General features: G+C 33.2%; 4 protein-coding genes across 4 annotated transcripts; 3 read left to right on the top strand and 1 right to left on the bottom strand.

The window, feature by feature from the left end:
• The first annotated feature begins 993 nt into the window (after window positions 1-993).
• Window positions 994-7,192, top strand: LOC102592981 (uridine 5'-monophosphate synthase). Its single transcript, XM_006362793.2, has 7 exons — window positions 994-1,512; window positions 3,175-3,514; window positions 3,956-4,039; window positions 4,659-4,741; window positions 4,821-4,908; window positions 4,996-5,250; window positions 6,821-7,192. The coding sequence occupies exons 1-7, from the start codon at window positions 1,058-1,060 to the stop codon at window positions 6,947-6,949; spliced, it is 1,434 nt and encodes a 477-aa protein (XP_006362855.1). The 5' UTR covers window positions 994-1,057; the 3' UTR covers window positions 6,950-7,192.
• A 1,118-nt stretch (window positions 7,193-8,310) lies between these two features.
• On the top strand, window positions 8,311-12,219 carry LOC102592648 (nuclear speckle splicing regulatory protein 1-like). Its single transcript, XM_006362792.2, has 5 exons — window positions 8,311-8,512; window positions 8,644-8,834; window positions 9,415-9,537; window positions 10,414-10,632; window positions 11,635-12,219. Exons 2-5 carry the CDS (start codon window positions 8,664-8,666, stop codon window positions 12,061-12,063), a joined length of 942 nt encoding a protein of 313 aa, XP_006362854.1. The 5' UTR covers window positions 8,311-8,512; window positions 8,644-8,663; the 3' UTR covers window positions 12,064-12,219.
• Window positions 12,220-13,583: 1,364 nt separating this feature from the next.
• Window positions 13,584-14,942, top strand: LOC102592303 (aspartic proteinase nepenthesin-2-like). The gene has a single exon (XM_006362791.2). It carries the CDS (start codon window positions 13,584-13,586, stop codon window positions 14,940-14,942), a length of 1,359 nt encoding a protein of 452 aa, XP_006362853.1.
• Window positions 14,943-20,808: 5,866 nt separating this feature from the next.
• Window positions 20,809-21,563, bottom strand: LOC102591975 (protein YLS9-like). The gene has a single exon (XM_006362790.2). The coding sequence runs from the start codon at window positions 21,468-21,470 to the stop codon at window positions 20,841-20,843; it is 630 nt and encodes a 209-aa protein (XP_006362852.1). The 5' UTR covers window positions 21,471-21,563; the 3' UTR covers window positions 20,809-20,840.
• Window positions 21,564-23,083: the final 1,520 nt, after the last annotated feature.

Genomic DNA, 23,083 nt, shown 5'->3' with positions numbered 1-23,083 from the left:
CTTGATATTTCATCAAATTAATCATCAAATCAACGTAAAACACGACCAAACGGGCCCTCAATAGCCGAAAATTAAATAGTCAAAATGCTTTTTCTCAATTAGCACTTTCCTTCTTTTAATAATTGATTGGTTGATTCAATCGGTCTACGATTAATAATAATATATCCAATAAAATTTTATAAGTAGAATTAAAAAAAAGCAAAATTTATGTAGATTTTATCATTATTTCGTGAACGTAAAGAGATTGTTTTTGAAAAATACTCAACTTGAGTATCACGAATTCAAATATAAAAATAAATAAATATAGAAAATACATCAACTAACACGATAAACCGCAATTACTTTTTTAGAAAAAGTATCGAACCCTACTTTGATGGTCACGTTTTTTCTTCATGTTCTCAATGTAGTATTAGTTAAGAAAGATGAAATTAATAATATTATTACATGAAATGTTATTCCAATTAAAATCATCTCAGTAAAAGCTGAACTTTTTTCAATTATTCTAATAAAATAATTTATCTAAATAATAGTAATAATTTATTGGGATTTAAATTTTATAATTTCTCGATCCTAGCCCTCGACCCTAGTCTCAGGGTCGAGAGTCAGGTCATGGATTGAACTCACGATCTTCCAAACTTAACCCATCTCAACCTGACTCCCAATCTTGATTCTGACTCTTGAGTATAAGGTCGAGACGTGAAACATAATGACTATTGATCCTAACCTGTCAAGTCAGGTCATGGGTTGAACTCACGATCTCCCAAACCTAACCCCACCTCGACCTGACTTCCAATCTTGATTTCGACTCTTGAGTGAAAGGTCGAGACGTGAAACCTAATTGACTCTTGATCCTAACCTTAATCCAAATTTTAATTACAATAATTTTTGGATTCAATATCATAATATTTGTCTAAATTATATTCCGAGAGGTGTACCATTTTTGCCCTAGACAAAACCTCTCCCTACTTTCCCAACATGAAAGTAACTATAAAAGTGCTATTTTCTTCGTACTTTGGACTCAACTCAATAGCCACCTTCAATCTAAAAGCTCAAAAAAATGGTATCTGAAACAATGGAGTCGATAATCCTTCAGCTTCATGACATCTCCGCCGTTAAATTCGGCGAATTCAAGCTCAAATCCGGTATCTTTTCCCCAATCTACATTGACCTCCGGTTAATCGTTTCGTACCCTTCGATTCTCCGTCAGATTTCAGAAACCCTGGTTGGTTCACTACCGGAATCTACCAAATACGACGTTGTTTGCGGTGTACCGTACACGGCGTTGCCTATTGCGACGTGTATTTCCACTGCACATGACTTGCCGATGTTAATGCGGAGGAAAGAGGTTAAGGATTATGGAACTGCTAAGGCTATTGAAGGTGCGTTTAAACCGGGTCAAGCTTGTCTTATTGTTGAGGATTTGGTTACTAGTGGTGCTTCGGTACTTGAGACTGCTGCTCCTCTTCGTGCTGTTGGATTGAAGGTTACTGATGCTGTTGTCATGATTGACAGGTACTCCAATTTCTTTTCTTCTTACTCATACAGTTGAATTTATGCTCTCGATCACTTTTGTGGCGTTTGGACTATTTTTTACCGGAAAAATAATAAATTAGCTAACTTTATTACAAAGAGTTTTGCAAAAGTCACATTTTTTGGCGTATATGTCAATGAAGTGGGTTGAGAACAACCACGAGGTCACGGTTAGAATCCCAACTAAGACAACAAGCTAGGTGATTTTTTTTGCATATGTTCTGGCCTTAGTGACACCAAGGTTATAAAAATAATTATTTTCAATAGATTTTTGACCTCTGATAGTAATTTTTGGGTGAAAGCAGCTGCAATGGTGTTTATTTGGGTGTCTAATAGTCACTGTTTGGACTCTCAGTGTAGATAGTCAAACATTTCAAGTTGAAAAAAATGTTTTTGAGCTGTTTTTCATCATGCCAATATTTGCAGAAAGATTTTCTAGGCTTTGAGGTCAGCATTGTCTGGACAAGTTTCTTTTTTTTTTGGGCAAAATCTGATATCATAAATGCCACCATAGGCTTTCAAGAATTGTAAGGGTAAAATGTTGGAGTATATTATTTTATTGATTTCTCTGTGTGTGATAGATCAGAGACAATAATTTATTACAACTACTACAATGCATGCCCTCACTATCCGTATTGTTTCATTTCGACATCTGTCACATTCCCATATTCAAAGGGAAAAAAAGATTCAGGAAAAGTAGAAGTTCTTCACATTTTCTACTGAACAAGACTAAAAGATTCCTAGCAAACTTTAGACCTGAAGTACGTGCTCAACACGACAAGTACTTAATCCCAACTAATTAGTATTGCTTATATGAATTAATACTTAACACCCATAACATCAAGGGAATTTTGATTTTCATAGGGTTTGACATGTTTGAGTAGAAGATTAGATTGAGTTTATTATAAAGGAGTTTAAAATGGTCTAGTCATCCCAAAGGAATGACAGAGTTCAAACATGGAGGTCAACTAATCTAACTTCTTTGTGAATTTGGATTAATTTCCTTTTTAAAAAAAAAATATAAAATGAAATTTATATATTTTAAACTACATAAAACATTCTATAAGTAACACTTTGTTAAGAATTTTAAATGTTTGATAAGATCTTAGTTTAAAGTAATGTTGTTCGACTTTTCAAATGGTAATAATGTCATGCTTTTTATGATGAAGGAAGTGATACCTTAAAATACGTTAAGATGGGAAATTTAGTTGAACATTTCAGTATCAAAATCTGAAATACTATAAAGAACTACTAGTAGTTTATATTAGATTGAACTGTTGGGAAAACTATTATTATTTTAAAAGAGGTGTGCGATAGATCAAAAGTATATGCCAAATCAGGGAAGTGTAAGGTGTATTGCATTTTAAAACTAGCGTAATGTTTGTAGAAGTCAAGTTCAGAGATAAGCATGAACATGATTAACACAAGTGAAAAGAAAAATGGTGGCGTATAACTGTTGTAATATATTGGTTGTACTTGTTACCTTCCTCAATTTTCTTTTTACCGGTAAGAGGATTGTTTGGTGCCTTAAGTCTTATTTGGTGTTAGTGTGTCTTTGAGAAATTCAATTAGCACAGATTTGTGATATATTGGCGAAACTGGGGCTATTCTGACTGTAGCTTGTTTGGTGATTCTCTTGGACAGAGAGCAAGGAGGAAGGGAAAATTTGGCTGATAATGGAATCACATTGCATTCAATGGTGAAACTTACTGAGATGGTGAGGATACTAAAAGAAAAGGGTAGGGTGTCAGAGGAAACAGAAAAAATGGTGAAGAAATTCTTGGAGGAGAACCGCAAGGTTGCGGTTCCTGCACCAGTGAAGGAAACAAAGGTCAGGACCAGATTACCATATGATGAGAGGGCAAAGATTGCAAAGAACCCTACTGGGAAGAAGTTGTTTGAAATCATGGTGCAGAAGAACACTAATTTGTGTTTGGCTGCTGATGTGGCCACTGCTGCTGAACTACTAGATATTGCTGACAAGGTGATGAATAATACCTTTTGATCTTTTATCTGTGATCGTTCATGAATAAGGTATAGGAAACAATATAAGTAGGCATTAGGCAAAATGTATGTGTAAAATAGATTCTGCAAACAAGGCACAGTGCTGGTGAGATATAATAATCACTGTCGCTCTGCTGTTCTTTCTTGTTATATATGAATTTATGTTACATGAGTTGTAGAGACCCTATTACCTTGTCTATAGGTGTTGAATAAACTGAAATAATCACACATTTGAGGTTTACAGATAATAAACTGGTAGCCGCATGTAGCATATGAATTGTGCTAAATCTCCTTTGATTTGGTGTGACACAAGGAAATCATGCTGCTCTCCTCCTTTCCTATTTAATCTTTGTCCAATATTTCTGTCAGTGCCTTTCATGTTTAATAATCTGATAAGTTTATTGCTAATCTTTCTATGTAGGTTGGACCTGAAATCTGCATGTTAAAAACACATGTTGATATATTGCCTGATTTTACTCCTGACTTTGGTTCTAAGCTTAGATCGGTAAGTTACTAGTGCTCATTGATTGCTCTGGTGGATGATGATGCAGTTTGTGCTTCATTTTGCTCTAGGAAAATTTTGGATCATGTTTACCGTATTTCTGTATTTATTTATTCCTTCAACATGTGCATGAGCTATTTAATAATGAGCTAGCCAGCCAGGATTACAAATTTTATCATTAAAGAGTTCAACCATTGCATCCAAGGAGTAGCTTATGTTTAGGTATTTATCTGAAAACTAACTTAGTTTCCTTGGCTGATAGCTAGTGATGAAGCTAAGATCTTTAGTTTATGGGTTCTGGACCATTTTGCTTAGTGGGTTCTGAATAGATTATTTCTGCATATTATATGAAATTTTCTACACAATTATAGGGTTTGAGCCAAAACCACTGGGTTCTGCTCTAGCTGATAGCAACGGACCAAATAATAGGATACTACGTGATTGAAGTATTTGTTAACTTAAATAATAATGTATGCCAACATCAGGTTGAATCGACACTTGTTGCAAGTTGAAAAGAAAAATGATATTGAACGGGGCTTTAAAAATAATGCTTGTTTTTGCCAATGAATAGGGATTTTTAAAGTTTATGTGAGTCCTTACTATTGTTTCTTTTCTTCTGTAGATTGCAGACAAGCACAACTTTTTAATATTTGAAGATCGTAAATTTGCTGACATTGGAAATACAGTGACAATGCAAGCTGAAGGGTGAGGGAATGCCAGCTTTCTTTAACATTCTTATTTTTTTGTTGTTCAAGTTGATCTAATATGATCCGTTTGTTTGCAGAGGTATCTTCCGCATTTTAGATTGGGCTGATATAATTAATGCACACATTATTTCTGGTCCAGGAATTGTTGATGGTCTGAAACTGAAGGTTTGTTTTATTTTACTTTTACTGATACCTTAGCTATTGAGCTACAGAGCATTCTATTAAGATCTGATTTGGTTCTCCTGTACTTAGGGCTTGCCGCGTGGAAGAGGCCTGCTGCTTCTTGCTGAAATGAGTTCTGCAGGTAACCTAGCCACAGGAGATTACACAGCAGCAGCAGTAAAAATTGCTGAGGATCACTCGGATTTTGTCATTGGGTTCATCTCTGTGAATCCTGCCTCTTGGCCTAATGGACCTGGAAACCCATCCCTCATCCATGCTACACCTGGTGTTCAATTGGTAAAAGGAGGCGATGCCCTAGGCCAACAATATAACACTCCAAATTCAGTAAGTCCCATTTGCTATCGCGTCTTATTTTTCATTTCTTACATTTCAGTCTTAATATCTACATTGAAGTAGATGGTCTATTACGGAATTATTAGGTTAGCGCATGCTGGCCCGGATACCATAGTTATCAAAAAATTTTAAAATAAAATGGAATGATAGGTTCTGTAAGTTGGTCAGAAGAGCGGAATAGTTTGTCCATTATTTTCCTTCTCATTTTTATATGACTGGCCTTTCTTGATAAATGATGTTTTCTAGCAGCTGCTTCTTTTCTACTCTTCTTCATCCGGGAAAACCAAAAGCTCTACTAACTTTTCAACTTCTCTAACTCTTGCTAGTTATACAAACCCCACTTTCTTCTTTTTGAAGTTCGATTCCCCTGTCTGCCTGCCAGCTCCATCGTATCAATAATATATAATTTGGTATCATGGGTGAGCCAGCAGATTGATATGGATTATAGTCATTGATGGCTAGGACACCCCTGTGGGTAGTTACTAGCATCAACACATAATTTTGTCGACACCGCGAACCAAATTTTTACCAAGTAACCTGCATGTAATAGATGAAGTATTCCTACAATCTTAAGTAACTAGGAAATGGTCCAATTATGTACTTTCTCCCTATATACCAAACAGTGGAGAGCCCCAAATCCATACCAACACCCATTCTGGTGGCTAGACTATTTGTGGCCCTTCCAATAATTGTCATAGATAAAATTTTCTGCCTGGTATACAGACAGATGTGTTTTTGCCACATCTATGTCCAAATGTATTTATGAATCCATGAAGGCATACTGATGAACCTTGACGAGGATTGAAATTTCTCAAACATTCTTCAGGTGTTTGAATACCCTTCCTTTCATACACCTTTGCCTCAACCATAGCTGTCAACACATCTATGCATGCGTGGGCGGTGGTACAAACAAACCTGTCATCAATTATTGTTAGAAAATCCTTTTGTTTTTGGGTGGGGAGGTAAAGGAATTGACGACTCAACTCTTTGTACCTTCTTTAGAAGGCTCACCTGTGAAGTATGATGTCATGGCCTCTACTTAATTGAGCTCAACACTTTTGGTGCTTAAATTACCCTCATTTTGTCTCCAGTGTGCTAAGGGAATTTGAAACCTTATTGTACTTTGGAATTTGTCTAACCCTCTTATCCATTTCATGAGTGTCCAATATTCTTCAGTTGCAACATTAAACTAGAAACACAACTTTTTTCCTCAACGAACTAGAGAAGCAACTTTTACTCATAAGATAGCTTATATCCCAAAGAATGCACCTTGATAATTCAGTGAATGAAATATACAAGAATCTTATGACATTTGTGGTTGTGCAGCAATTGCATGACCGTAAACCTTTTATTTTCCTTCATATAATTAGTTTCTCCCTGCTACCTTACTGATTGGGTTTGTTGCAAGAATAACAACTTGCAACTGCCTCAACTGCAGGTTTACCAGTAAGAATAAGAAAATTGAAGACCTTTGAGTTTGGTTTTATTAGAACTGCTCTAGTTTTAACGCGACATAGACAGAATTGTATTAGCTGCTCACTGGGAGAAATTGTTGTTTCAGGTAATTGCTGATAGAGGCAGTGATATTATTATTGTTGGCCGTGGAATTATAAAGGCTGCTAACCCCGCAGAAGCAGCTCGTGAATACCGGCTTCAAGGTTGGGATGCATATTTGGTTAACACCAAGTAAGAGTCAGTTGTAGTAGGGAGGACGGGGGCTTTCGAGCCAGGAGTTCCTTCCAGTTTTTTTTTTTTTTTTGATTGCGCCTTTTTCGCCCTTTCACAGCCAGTTGGGCTCGAAATTGAGTGTTGATCCTAGATGTGTGCTCTAAAAGAATAATTCTAGACTACTTTCTTCCGACTCTGATGATTTGAATAACTAGATGCATTGAAATACAATTGAGTTTGGATGAATGATATATCTTTTTTTTTTGGTTTGGTTTCCCTATCTGATACCTATATTGGAGCCCGATTAAAATCGTTGGGGTAAAAGCGCTCCCTACAATTGCCTATGGAGGTTGAAGGAATGATTGGTCGTATAGAAAACTATGTATAGTGTAGAAATCATCTATTAGTTTCACCAGTGGCTAGTTAATATATTCAAATACATGTGCATTAAAAAGAAAATAATGTAAATAGATATAACCAAGTTAGATGGAATAATGTAGATATTCCAATATTAAAGTTGAGATTAAATTTAATTGCTAACTTAATTCTGAGTATCACATTACTATCTCTTTTAACACGGATGGTTGTTACGTATTGTTTCATAATGTTGTTATATCGTATTATGTTGTATTGTATCGTGTTATATTGTTTTAATGAATACAATGTTTGAATAGATTGTATCGTTCCCCGTCGTTACATAATGTATACATCTATAATTTTAATGATAAATCTACGCAAAAGTAGGATACGGGATAGAACTACTATGAAACATTAAGATAAAAGATGAAATATGATTATTAAATAATAAATAAAGACAAAATGAGAAGACAATATCAAGGTAACACACAATCACATCAAACTGATCCTTACATAAAGTTGATCTTTTCGTTGTTATCTAACGATGAATTTAAACTATACGATATAATAAAATTTAAGTAATAATTAGAACAAACATTATATTTAAACTAATAATACAATATACTACGTAACAACCATCCAAACATGGTGTAAAAGTAATATTTCAATTTTCTATTTTCAGTTTCATTTATACTCCCTCCGTCCCTATTTACTTGTCCATATTTCCTTTTTTGGTTGTCCCTATTTAGTTGTCAATTTTGACAAATCAAGAAAGGACAACTAAATTTTTTCCTATTATACCCTTATTTACACTTCTTGAAAATTGTAAAGTGTATGTTGTTTCCCTCCAGTTTATTTCACTTGAATTCAAATAAGTGGTTGTAATTTTGAAGTGAAAAGTTGTCATAAGGGTAAAATTGTAACTTCACTGTGCTAATCATTGTTGCCTTAATCTGTGTGCCATTTCTAAAGTGGACAACTAAAAAGGGACGGAGGGAGTATATTTTATATTTCTTATACATAAATAAGAAACCGGTGAGCTCATTGGATCCATACCGGTCCAGTTTACCATCGTTGCCGGTACTCCATTCTGCCACCGTATCTCTGCCGCCGGACCACCGTCTTCTTCCGACGTCTCTAAATTTCCGACTTCTGTCAATCAAGAACAGAACTCGCCGCAGTGTTTTAGGGTTTGGTAGCGTCAGCTACAAATCAAAGGACCTGTACTGTAAGTAATCAAAACAAGCTTTAAACCCTTAAATTCAAATTGGAATATAGAGAATTTATCGTATCTGTATTGCAATTGTTTTTCATACGATAGCACCTGAAGATTTTTGTTTTTTAATTATGAATTTTCAGTTTGAAGTTGATAGTGAATCATGAAAAAATCGGGATATGGTTTACAATTAAGAGTTCCACCATCGCAGCAGAAGAAGAAACAGCCTGCAAGGCCTCCGCTTCCTAAAGCACTTGGTTTTGGGGATGGTGATGATGATGATGTTGAGAAAGAAATTTCTCGTCATGCCTCTAAGAATAAGGCTCTTAAAGATGTAAGCTTTAGCTCTTATCTCACAATTTTCACATTTGTTTTATAAATTCTTCTTAGCTTTTTTTGATAATCATCGTGTTCGTGCGCAACTCGACTAATTCCATGCTGCACGCCTGCACCTACTACTAAGCTTTAGCTGTATAAGATAATTTTCACTTCTGTTTTATAAATTCTTCTTTACTTTTTTTGATAATCATTGTGTTCGTGCGCAACTTGACTCTTTACATGCTGCACGCCTGCACTACTACTAAGCTTTAACTGTATATGATAATTTTCACTTCTGTTTTATAAATTCATCTGAAGTTTTATAACCATGGTGTCCGGGTCAGCTTGTGCGCTCCTTGACACCTGAAACTATATGCATATGAGAAGAAATTCCCTAGTGTTTGTTGAACCTGAAATCTTATTTTTCTCAACCCATTGACCACTAGGCCGCTTGGTATACATTGTTCTGAACCTTTTTAGACTGGTTTTTGTTTATCTCCGAAATAAGAAACGGATGTATGACTCAAAAAGGGGAAGTGACTAACTAGGGTTATAACTCCATTGATGCAATTTACTTTTTTTGTTTTTTTTGGCAGATTGAAGAACAACATAAGAAGGCTTTAGAAGAGGACCCTTCAGTATTTGATTATGATGGAGTATATGATGATATGAAAGTGAAGGCTGTCCAACCTCGAGCTCAGGATCGCGAAGAGAGGAAGGTAATGTTTTAAGTTGCATTTTTTCCAGTGTATTTTTAGATATCCAGTATGATTTGACGAAACAATATAAATGAACAGTTCAAAAGTTTGGAGAGGATACTGATGATTGTTTCTGCAATTAATTGTTAAAACCATGTGAAAGTAGTTGCTATGCTGAGTAGGCTAACAGACCTTTTTGCCAGGAATCACTTGGTCGAAGTAATTTGTATTGTAAATTCTGTTGTGGTAGACTATAAGTGAAATTGGATTTTGAGATATTACCTTTTCACCTCAATACAACTTGAAGTCTTCTAGGATATATCCTGGTTTAGCTCTGGAACCTAAATTTGACATGTTATGGTGGCTTTGGCAGTAAGATGCTAGGATAAGGAGCATCTTCCGAGTGAAATGAATCATGGAAAGATTCTTCATAGTGTTAATTTTAAGTATTCTTTGATTTGTTATTCTTCATTCAAGGACCAAGTAAGCTACTTTTTTAACTGTTTTTCATACTGAGGTAAAGTATCTTTTACATTAGAGAATTTTTTATTCTGATGGAATTATGCTAGAAAAAAATAGGAGATGGCTCTCTTTTCTCAGTGGTTATGCTAATTTTTTCAATCTAATCGGCTTTTGTCTGGTTGCATTATCTTCTCCCTGAAGGTCTCTTGAAATATGCACAGCAGTTTTCTTTCCTCAAAAAATTTTCCTGCGAAACTGGAGCTATATATTATTGCGACTTCCCTTATTCCTTCTTCCTTTTCAATAATATCTAGAACATGTAATGACTCTTTGTGCACGGGATGATATCATTAATATCTGCACTTTTATCTTGACGGAAGTGAAAGTTACTTCCACAATTTTTGTACCTTTTTGAACTTTTATGCTTTGTTCCAGCCAAAATATATCCAGATGCTAATGGATAAGGCAAAACAGCGAGAACGGGAGCATGAGGTCATTTATGAGAGGAAAATAGCAAAAGAGAGGAGTAAAGATGATCATCTTTTTGCAGACAAAGACAAGTTCGTCACTGCTGCTTACAAAAGGAAACTTCAAGAGCAGGCTAAGTGGTTGGAGGAAGAGCGTCTTCGTGAACTACGAGAGGAGAGAGATGATGTAAGTGAAATTTTTTCATCTACTTGTGATTTCCAGTTGGTACCAACTTCAGGATCTCTTTTGTTCTTTGCTTGCTTATCTTTATACTTGAGGTATTTCTGTAAAAATTACGGATCGCCTTCCATTTATGTTAATGATCATAATTTAATTTTACACCTAACTGCTCTTTTCATTTGATAACTGCCTGATGACTGAGCATGTTCTAGCAAGATCTTAAGTTAGTTTCTGCTTAAATGTGATTGATGATTGTCAAGCTCATTTGAAAAGTTTTGGCTTTATGTACTAAAATCTCATAGTGATTTCCTTGGGAAGAATATTTGAAACTCTTATCAAGGAAACATAACTGAATGAAAGAAAATTACTTTCTCAATATTAAGGGTCTGTTTTGGAGTGTATTAGTTTTTAAAGAAATATATTTTCGGATAATTCTTAAAAGAATTCCCAAATTTTAGATAATTACTTCATAAAGTGTTTGGTGTAGAAGATTTCACTCACATTTGATAGTGGGGCCGTGTTTGTGTCTTTTAAACCTAGCACCTGAAATCTGAATTGCAGGTCCAAAAACAGTTCCATAAGTTCCAATTATGTCAGACTAAATGCATTAGTAAAATTTATCGAATACTGGAGGACATATTCTTCATACCAACACACTTATTTCTCAGATGCGGACAGTTTCAACTGGTTTAATTATCCCTGAACAGAAGTACCGAAGCCACCCTACAACTAATGATGTCAAAAGGAAAAACTAGAACTGCTAGTAATACTTATTTTATGGACATAAGCTTTTTGATCATACTTCACTGTTGGTTTAACACAGAACACTTCACAAGAGATAATCACCGCTAACAATAACACTATGTCAGTTGACACTGTAATCAGTATGGAAACTAGAAAGAAGCTATGGTTGTCCTTTGCATGCATTAGTTCTTCTATTTGATCTGAAAGTGACCCCTGTCAGCACATAATCCTTTTATGTTCTAATAATGTGAAATATATTGACAGGTTACTAAGAAGACGGACATCAGTGATTTTTACTTTAGTCTTCAGAAAAATGTTGCCTTTGGAGGAGAGGGCAAGTCCAAGAAGGCTGTGAATCATCATGAACCGGAAACAGTTCAAACAGAAGAAAAACCTTCATCATCAGCGGATGTACATTCACACATGTCTAGGGAGATAAAGACACAAGATCATGAACCTTCTGTTTCTCCTCCTCGTAAGGAAAGGACTGATGGAGCCGCGGATATGAAGCCTCCTTCAGATGGTTTGTCTGAAGAGAGGGCCGAAAAACTAGCTTCTGACAGTGTACCAACTACTACCACTGAACCTGCGGCAAGTGATCAACCAAAAGTTGACCATCATAAAAGAAGTCTGGACGCTGTTGCTGCAGCTAAGGAACGGTTCTTGGCTAGGAAGAGGGCGAAGGAACAATAGGTTCCAGCTGCTGCTGTTGTTTTTTTGGTTGAAGCTGATATCTTATCTTTCTATGATTAAGATTTACTCCTGTTATATACACACACTCGCATTGTTGTAACGATCTTTTTCATGATTTCCGACATTTGAATGCACATTTTCTTACTTTCTATTGAACAGGACTCTGATCAAAGCTGCATAGCTTCCTTGTTTTTGAAACTTCTGGATAATGGAGTAGGGTTGTTGAGGGTCAACTGGTAATCACCTCTCTATCCCGTAAAGGTAGGGGTGAGGTTGCGTACATCTTATTTCCCCCTCCACTTGTGGGATTAAATTGGGTTTTATCGTTGTTGTCTTAAAAGTAGAAATAGTGCCCACAAGTCACTTTTTGGTCCCGTCTTTGAAAAATAGCTATTGTAATGAAATTTCAAATTCTAGAAAATGGAACCCTCAGATATTATTGAAATATTCCAAATTGATTTTGAAACTTCAAGATAATAACTATTTTTCATTTATTGGGGCCGAAAAGTGATTTATTTGTGAATTTTCTTTGCTATTGAATGGCAGTTTATCCATTAATGCTGGAGCAGAAAAAAATGAGGGCTATATATTTATCCTATAATCACATTTTCATAGAAGTCTATTAACTTTTGGTTGGTTCACAAAATTCACTTCAAATTCATGACTCATAGGCTATAGAAATTATTGATTTCTCGATCCATTTCATTGACCACTATGTTGCACCCCTAGTTGTACCTATCCCTTGTGTATATTGCATCACATAGTCTTGTAAGCTCTTATGGCTGCATTGAAACTTGAGTAAATAATATATATATTAGCAAACAAATGCTTGTGTAATGGTTAGTATCCAAAACAAAAATGTGTTGCAGCAAGGTTTCTTGGATTTTATCAAACCCCACCGTTCCTTTATCATTTACATTTGCGGTGCAAAATATTAATTTTTTTGGAAGTTTGTTGATTGTTGATTGTTGAATCACATGGCACACTGCCAAATTGTTGTACCTATGTCCCAATAGTGGTACCAAAACCTACTATTCTGCTTTAACTAAAGGCTCTTAAACTTCTTCTTTTTCTATCCGATGTCTCGATATTCGTTTTGTGGTCAAATTAATTTGGATTTACATCAAGAAGTCAGAGAGATGAATCTAGGTTGTGGGTTCATTAGAACCCATAACATTTATCTTTGTCACTTAAATTTTGGATCCGCCTTTGCTACCACAACTACCTTTGATGGAAAAGACATTCAATTTCTCTTTTTAGTTTTTTCACCTGGTGTCACATTGGAGCCTGACTAATCTAAGAGTGGCGCCAAGAAGTCTCATTTTGGAGAAAAAGACTCCTTGCTCAAAACAATTTCATTCTCAAATCTCGAACCTGAAACCTCTAATGAAGTACTTATCACCCCATCACAACATCCGTTTGATATTAAAGACACTCTTTAACTTCCTTCAACATACTATTATGAAATTCTATATAGTTTGGCAAATGTCAATTATCTCCAAAGTTCCCAAGAACCAACCATGGCTTCTTTCCTCCTTTTCCTCTCTATCATTTCTCTCCTCTTTCCCTTCATTTCTTCATCAAACTCCTCCACAACAATCCCTCTTTCATTTCTCAACACCAACACAAATCAAGATTTTTACCAAAAACTCACTCATTTAGCTTCTTTCTCTTTAGCTAGAGCTCATCATATCAAGAATCCTCAAGATTCTTCAATTTCCAACATCCCTTTATATCCTCATAGCTATGGAGGCTACTCAATTACACTTCCATTTGGTACACCTCCTCAAAAAATGCCATTTGTCATGGACACTGGCAGTAGCTTTGTTTGGTTCCCGTGTACTAAAAAGTACCAATGTTCCAAATGTCCTGTTTCTTCACAAAAAAATCCAACTTTTATTCCAAAATTGTCATCTTCAGCTAGAGTTCTTGGATGTTCAAATCCAAAATGCAGTTGGATTCACCCAAAAAACAGCCCAAAATCTCTTTGCCATGATTGTGAATCGCGTAATAGAACAAACTGTAAGCATGCTTGTCCACCTTATATGATTCTTTATGGTTCAGGTTCCACAGCTGGGATTGGCCTAGTTGAAACACTGAACTTACCAAACAAGAAAATACCCAATTTTCTTGTTGGTTGTTCTTTACTCTCCTCCCAACAGCCTGCGGGAATCGCGGGGTTTGGGAGGGGAATGTCATCATTGCCAAACCAATTAGGAGCTAAGAAACTGTCTTATTGTCTTGTATCTCATATGTTTGATGATATTCCTAAGAGTAGCATGCTTGTTCTGGATACTGTTTACGAAAAGTCCAAAAATTTGATCCACACCCCATTGCTAAAAAGTCCATTTATTGCTGGAAGAAATGCATTAGCAGGATACTACTATGTTGGATTGAGAAAAATCACAGTTGGTGAGCAAATAGTGAAGGTACCATATCAATATTTGGCACCAAATTCAAAAGGGAACGGTGGGACGATTGTGGATTCAGGCACGACTTTCACTTTCTTGAATCATGATATTTTTGTGCCTGTGATGAATGCATTTGTGAACCAAGTAAAGGGGTTTTCAAGAACTGAGAAAATTGAAAGATTGACAAATTTAAGGCCATGTTTCAATGTTTCAGGGCATAAAATAGTGTCATTGCCAGAAATGAAGTTTCATTTCCAAGGGGATTCAGAGATGGTATTGCCATTGGCAAATTACTTCTCTATTGTTGGTGAAAATGATGTGATTTGTTTGACAATGGTGAGTGATTCTAGGCTCAAATTGTCTACCGGACCATCGATAATTCTTGGAAATTTTCAAATGCAGAACTTTTTTGTTGAGTTTGATCTCAAAAATAACATGTTTGGGTTCAGGGATCAAGTGTGCAAATGAGAAGGAAGTTTGACGATATTGCTTAGACTCTCTAAAAATGTTATCAGACTATGTTGCTCGAATTCTTTTAAAATGTTGAAGAGCATTTTCAAAGAGTTCGAGCAAGGTAAAGTGTTGGATGTACTATTTTTGGTGGATCTAGCATGCTCTAGTCGACATTTTTTAAGAGTCTGAACAATATAGGTGAAAAGTGCTTGAAAGACTTTAGCTTTTGTGTAGTTCTTTTACTTGAACTTTAGAATAAAAGATAAAAATAACACCAAATGAGATTTTCTTTTGAAGTATTCATGAGATGATTTTTTGTTCCATAACTGCATTGTGAATTTGTGATTATATTTGCAAGAAACGAAAAGGTAGTTTAGTCACTGGTTAGAGGGCGATAATGCTTGCCACGTTTAATTTAAGGTATTAGCAAATCACGAGATTATCTTATTTCATTATTTTATATTAAAATATGAAAGTATCATTATTTATCTCATCCCACATATCTAGGGATGGGGGATCAGTTCTTCGGTTTTATCAAACTTTGGTTCGGTTCTTCGGTTTTCGGTTTTAGAAAAGTGTGCACCGTATATTAAACCAAACTAATTTGGTTCGGTTCGGTTTAATTCGGTGTTTTTAAATCGTTTTTTCGTTGTGAATGAAAAATAAAATAAGGATAAAATATAAGATACTTAGAAATTTAAAACTATGTTAAGGAGAGATGCGTATTACCGTGGAACACTTATTGTGCTAACTAAAAGACTATATTTGTCTTTATCAAGAACATTGTCCCTCCAAATATTTCTCGAGAAAAACAACGAAGACGGTTCCTTTACATAATGTACATTGGTAGAAATATGTTTGAGTTTCTCTTGGAAATTAATATTTGAAGTTACCTATTGAATTGTACATTTGTTGTTACTTTGATTCGTTCGTGAATGATTTAATTGTTAATTGAATTTTTAATTTTTAGTTAAGAGAATGCTCATATATATATATAATTAGTTTTTATTTTTTAAAAAAATAAAATAAAAGTTCGGTTCTTTGGTGCACCGAAGTTTTGAGGCCCTTACACCGAACTGAAAAACCGAAGAACTGAATTAGTTTGATTCGGTTCAATTTTTCGATTTTCCGGTATTTATGCCCACCCTACACATATCAAACGACAACTTTGCAAGTGAAAATTGAGAAAAATATTCTAGAGTTTGAACTATTATTTTATATTACGTGGTTGATACAAACATGGGCGGAGCTAGAGGTCCAACCCATTAATCCAAACTCTGAATCTCTTAAGAAATTGATTGAATATATACACGACAGAATTTCAAACAACAGCTGTTAAAGGGCAATTTATCAAAAAAAAATAGTCCAAATGTTACGGCCTTTGGGTTGTAAGGAGTGACAGTCCACTTAGTAAGAAACTGTGAACTATTCTTCGAGTTTTTCGGAAACAATCTTTTTACAGAGTAAGATTTATGTACACACCACCATCTCCAGACCTCACTAATAAAATTACTCTGAATATTTTTTTTTGTTGAAAGAGTGATATAATTAGCTACCTTTAGTTTTCAAACTACTTGATCTAGTCTTAGATTTTTTCAATATAATTTTGTATAATATTATTTCTCAAATAAAGTTTGAGTGAAAAAAGTATGATCTTAAAGATTTATATAGTCGACACCTAATTGTTTGCGACTAGAAGTCCCAATCTGATCGCTATTAATTAACTATGACATAAAACACTCGAAATATGCATTTTGTGTCATTTATTTGTCTAGATGTAATCCAAACAAATTCAAATGTATGAAAAACATATTTATCGAAAGAAATATGATTACTTGACGAGATATTTCATTGATATTTAATCGTCTCGATGTTAAGATTGAAGTTTTTGGTCAAAATCATCCTTAAATTATACCCTAAACTTCAACTACATCCTTAAAGTATCATTTTTAGCAAAAAATCATCCTTTAAGTAGGGGTGTACAAAATCGAACCGAAAACGGAACCAAACCGCAAACTGAGTCAAACCGGAAAAAAAAACCGACTAGTGATTTGGTTTGACTTGGTTTGGTATTGAAAAAAAAAATCCGACTATATTTGGATTGGCTTGGTTTTAACTAAAAAAACCAACCCGAGACCAAACCAACCCGACATTATATATGTCATTTAAAATTTATTTTGTACATAAAAAATATTTACTTTGATATAATTTTAAAATATTTCTTATACTATTTCATAGTTTTTATCTTTTAATATATTATTTCAAGTTTAAAACTTATAATTCGGAATGGTCCAATAAAGATTATAGTTCATAGATGTTGAGAATTATAATAAAACTTAAATCAAAATCAAATTAATACTAATGCAAAAAGGAAATCAATTCAACACTAAAAATGACAATAATATTGAATATTTGTTCTTTAGTTTTACATTGGTTTAGACAATTAAAATACATAATCTAATTTTAATTTTCCTTAAAATATTTAGTAATGTAACTAATACTTATTAAATTTATTTTAGCATGATTTAGTACTTTTAAATTATGATCATTTTCATTATGACTTTGCAATATTTATTTAATATGATGATTTCATTATAATTTTTTATTGAATATTTTTGTATCGTCAGTACTCATCTCATATTTTGTGTTATTTTTTTAAGAAACACCTTAAATAATTGTATTTTGGTTGGACTAAAGAAATATTTGGAGCACAAGTTAATTATATGTTTGTATGCAAACTTTACAGAAAAAATCCAAAAATCTGAAAAAATCCGAGGTTTATTAGTTTGGTTTGGTTTGGTATTTGAAAAATTCGACCCAACCCGAGGTTAAAAAATCTAAATTTTATTAGTTTGGTTTGGTTTATAAATTTAAAATTTTTACACAAGTGATTTGGTTTGATATTTGAAAAACCGAACCAACCCGGTCATCTACACCCCTACCTTTAAGTATTTAAAAGTGAACAATTTTCATCCTTCTAATTGAATTTATCAGAAAACTAACAGATCACACAAAAATCAAGTCATCCCTTCATAATTATTATTCTTAGATTCGCCAAAAATTCTATTGCGAACTTTTTCGGTAATTGAGTTTAGCATTATGCAAATTCTTTTAATAAGATAGTTCTTTTTCATTTATTTTTCATGTAATTTGATATTAAAAATATTATTAGTTGAAATATTCTTCTTCTCTATTGAATATGCTAGAAGCGGTGTTTGTTGGAGACTTCTGCTTCTCCGGTGTGTTCTTATCCAGAATCTTTCCGTTACTAAATGAGAAAAGGAGCAAATCACGTATCCTCACACCTTTAAAATATTTTTTGTTTTCGTAAGCAATAGTGTCTAAAAATTTTAATATTTTTTTGAGAAACTTTTTATAGCAAGTAATGAATTATTTAGTAAAAATAAATCCGATCGTTATAAATGTATTTATTAATTTTTTACTTTACCCTTTTTCTTTTAATTTTAGAAAAATACTTATTGCTTAGATTTTTTCTTATAGAGAAGTGAGTCAGTTCAATTATTGACAAGTATTAAACTTGTGTTGGTCAAGTAGCCATCCATTGAATATAACAAAGACAGATCCTTCTGTTCAATTCTGCACACAAAAAAACAAAAGCTTCTATTCATCATCTTTTTTGAGGGGAGCTTTGAAGTAACGATAAAGTTATTTTCGTGTGATTTATAGATTATATGAATTTGAGCCGTAAAAATAACAATTAATTAAAATACACGGTCTATGTCACACCCCTTAAAGTGTAGTTCTTTATATGGACCATTTAACAAATGTTATGAGAAATTAAACCAATTCGTAAGGACTAAGTAATAATCAATAAAAAGCGTCTTCGTCTTTCTTCACTCGATGTCTGATGGTTCGATAAAAATTGAATTCACACATTATAAAATTCATTTCTTAAAATAGTGTTCATCCTAGACCTCTAATTAAAATTTTAAGAGTGGATGAATTCCGAACCATCCAACTAAATTCAACCATGTTGATGATAAAAAAACTTTTTCAAAAGCACACGCCATAGTTGTGTTGCAAATTTACATAATTAACTTACCACATTCTCAAACTTTTTCTGCACCACACCACCTTTTTTCACAAGTGGGAATCAACATTTACCTTTCCTCTCTTTATGATGATTTTTGATGAATACGATTCTTTTATTTTTAATTAATTTTTTTTTGAGTTTGAGTTTGAGTTCTGACTTCTGAGAATGAAATAAGTTATAGAAATCACTTCTTCCTTTAATGACACGTGTTGCATGTCCAAAGTTCTTTCATGACTCGAACCAAGAAATACAAAAACAAATGAGAAAAATATATATTATTGTTAAACTATTTATATTGAAACTCGGTGCATGATGCATCCGCTATTAAGATAGGATTTTTGGAATCAACACTCTTTTTCTCGAATTCTATGTGAATACAGAATATTATTATACATATAAGAACAAGGATTTACTTGTATCTATTAAGGATATATATATACTTTGTGTGAATCCATAAAATAGTTTTGTAGATACTAGGAAGTTGTTGGTGAATGTCTTGCACCCTTATAACAAGATCCTAAGATCATGCCATAACTAACTCTTGAAAACATGAATATTTTAAGATTACATGTCACACTTCTTGGTGTGACCTTTTTTAAGATTCGAAATATTGAACTGAAATACTTTGTGCATCAAATTATCCGATGTTCCGAACTTTATTCTTGAACTTTTGCTTCTCACTAATAAAAGTTTATGCATTCTACAAATATTCACTAACCAAAAAAGAAAAAAAATTCAAGTGAATTAACACCAAAATATAACAATCCCCACTAAAACTTTACACTGTTTCCTATTTATTAAAGGTCTACAACAATAATATTTAAATTACAAAAATTCAAAACATATACTCCCTCCGTCTCATTTTATATGCCATATTTTTACTTTGCACTTGCATTAAAAAATGATGTAACTTTACCCTTCTACCCTTATTTAATTTTTTTGGAACTCAAGTTTTCAATCAATGAATATGAATTAATTTATTTTGATTTATTAATTTAATCAATGAACATGAATCATTTACTTAGCTTTTCTAAGTTGGTCAAATGTATATTTTCAAGGCTAATAACTCACAAGGGTAAAAAAGGAACAATATGGTAATTTATGCATTGATTTTATGAAATGACAAGTATTATGGACCAACTATTTATAGAAAGGGATGACATATAAAATGGAACGGAGGAAGTATTATAAAGGAAAGTGTATGTATACTACACGGTTCTTGTTGGAGGTAAGGTTCATGTTCCCCTCCAATTTTGTACGCTTTCTGAATTAATGGACATGGTAGGGATCAAGTCTAACCCCCACATTAGTGACTTACAACCAATTGGTGATGATTTCGAAAAAATAAAATAAAACGCTACATGGTAAAACCTAGATGAAGAAATCGGGGTTAATTTTTTTTACCTTATTTAGAAGTTTGGGGTTCATAGCTTTGAAATGGCAAAAACACTAGTAAGAAGTGCTTCCCTTTTAATAGCTAGGCACTACACGATGTTAATTATAGATTTCGAGTTCGAACTCTTGAAATGGAAAAACTTATGAGATAGGAAGCATTTTTCTCTTTAGTAAGACCAATAAATTATAAAAATTAAAAAGGAAAGTGTATGATCAACAAATCGTACATTCTAGATGAAGGAACCGTAGATAAATCGTTCTATCTAACTTAGAAGTTTCGAGTTCAAACCTTCGGAATAGCTAGGCATACACAAAGTTAACTAGAAATCTCAAGTTTGAACTCTCAAAACAAAAATACTTTTGATATGGAAATGCTTTTCTCTTTAGTAAGACCAATAATACTGAATAACGAATATCAGATGATTTCACTAGTTTTGAAAATAGAGAAATTCTTCAATTCTTCTTCAAACATCAACATGACAATTTTGCACCAATTGATACTTCCCAACAACAACACTATTCCCAAGAAATTTGCCACCAATACCAACATAAGCAGGACAATTAACGTACAAATGATATTTACTTGAAATAAAACTCCCAACTTTCCACCTAACTCTTCCATCAATTCTAACATTTAATAAAATTGTACCAAACATTATATCTTGACTAATTGCATTACCTAAGTAAGGTGCAATTGGTACATTATTACCATACACAAAAGGTGACCATATCGACACATCTTTGTGACCTTGGTACGTTTGTGGCAACAATGTTGGTAGTGTAACTTGTTGGCCACGATACCTGGCGTAGACATTGAGTTTATCGTAGTAAATTCCAATTTTATCGTTAGGGTTACGAGAGGCGATCGTAATTTGTATGTTGGTCGTGAGGAAATTAAAGGGGGTAGAGGTGTTGAACGCATACACGGTCGCGTCTTGGAGGATGAAGTGTGGTTTTGTTGGACGTAGGATGAGAAAAATGAGGAGGATTGTGACGAGGATTAGGGTTACAAACGCGATCAAGGCGGTGATTAGGCGGCGTTGGAGATTGTGCCGCTCATCATCGACGTGGTGGCCGCAGTCCTTTTCCGTCATGATGGTGGTGGATGGTGGTGGTGAGATATTTTGGTTGTTTGGGAGAGTTGAAGTTGAGAGAGTATTTGCTGAGTTTTGAGATAAGTTGATGAAAATATGGTTATAGTTTTCAAGATTATGAGAGAGTGGTTTCCTAATATAGAAGAATTTGGTAGAGTTTTTTTTTTCTTTATATTTTTGTTGGGTTTGTAGGTGTTTTCGAGCGTCTATCGAAGTTAACCTCTTTATTTTTATGAGATAGAAATAAAAATTATTGTATATTCTATCTTTTTCAGATTCCACTTGTGAAATTGCACTGAATATACTTTTGTAACTAAAATCAAACTTGATGGTGTAAAATCATATTATTAAATTGATGATGTATATAACTTAAATTCTAGTTTTACTGTTATAACTAAAATCAAACTTGATGGTGTAAAATCATATTATTAAATTGATGATGTATATAACTTAAATTCTAGTTTTACTGTTATAACTAAAATCAAACTTGATGGTGTAAAATCATATTATTAAATTGATGATGTATATAACTTAAATTCTAGTTTTACTGTTATAACTAAAATCAAACTTGATGGTGTAAAATCATATTATTAAATTGATGATGTATATAACTTAAATTCTAGTTTTACTGTTATAACTAAAATCAAACTTGATGGTGTAAAATCATATTATTAAATTGATGATGTATATAACTTAAATTCTAGTTTTGTTTAGTTTAATACATGAACTGATGCTCTAAGTTTCCATGAATAACAACTAAGTCTTTTTTTATATCACTATTTACTATCCGTAAAGGAAGAATTATAACATATAAATATGATTAATTTAGATTTATGTTGTTATGTAAGGACCATATCTATTTATAAGAGACGTATGTCAGAGTGAAATAATCTCATATATCCTGTCATATATAGTAGTTATTGATAAATTGTGTTAATTGTGCTAAAGACCAATACAAAAGCCAAAGATGTACCAACTACTAGTACTTATGATAAATTAGAGGATATTAAAGTGAATGGTGGAAAATGAAGTTTGGTGATGGTAATTGAAGTTTTGTTTGGTACAACCTTATCTTTTAGGAATAGATGCTTCTACACACAAAAAAAAAGGGTTAAAAGGTTAAATTTTTTTATTTTTTATTTTTATCAAAAAAAAAAGTAAAAAGGTTATAAAAAAAGATTCAAGAATTATACCAAAAAGTTATATATATATATATATATATATATTGTAAATGCAAATGACATGATGAAGGTATAACATGATTCTCAAGTCACACCCACCAACTCTGCCTATTGTACCAAGAAAGTGTAAGAACTTTAATTTGGAGTTTTTCATTATTTGGAAATTTTGATTTTGATTTCATTTTTCATGAATAAAGACAATAACAACAACAATACTAATAACATATGTAATTCTATGAATAAAATTTGAAGATAAGATATACACCGATCATGTAGTCTTTGTGGAGATAAATTGACCATTTTTAATAGACTTCCGACTCAAAAAATTAGAAAAGAGTAGAAAAGAAAAAAAGAATTCATAGCATAAATATAAAAATAAAATAAAATGTAAAAACAAAATAACAAATGAAAATAATACACATTTTTCATATA

This window comes from Solanum tuberosum, unplaced genomic scaffold, assembly GCF_000226075.1.
Source record: "Solanum tuberosum cultivar DM 1-3 516 R44 unplaced genomic scaffold, SolTub_3.0 scf00392, whole genome shotgun sequence".
NCBI lineage: Eukaryota > Viridiplantae > Streptophyta > Magnoliopsida > Solanales > Solanaceae > Solanum > Solanum tuberosum.
The sequence above is the reverse complement of the archived record's forward strand: the minus strand, read 5'-3'. Positions and strand labels throughout refer to the sequence as shown.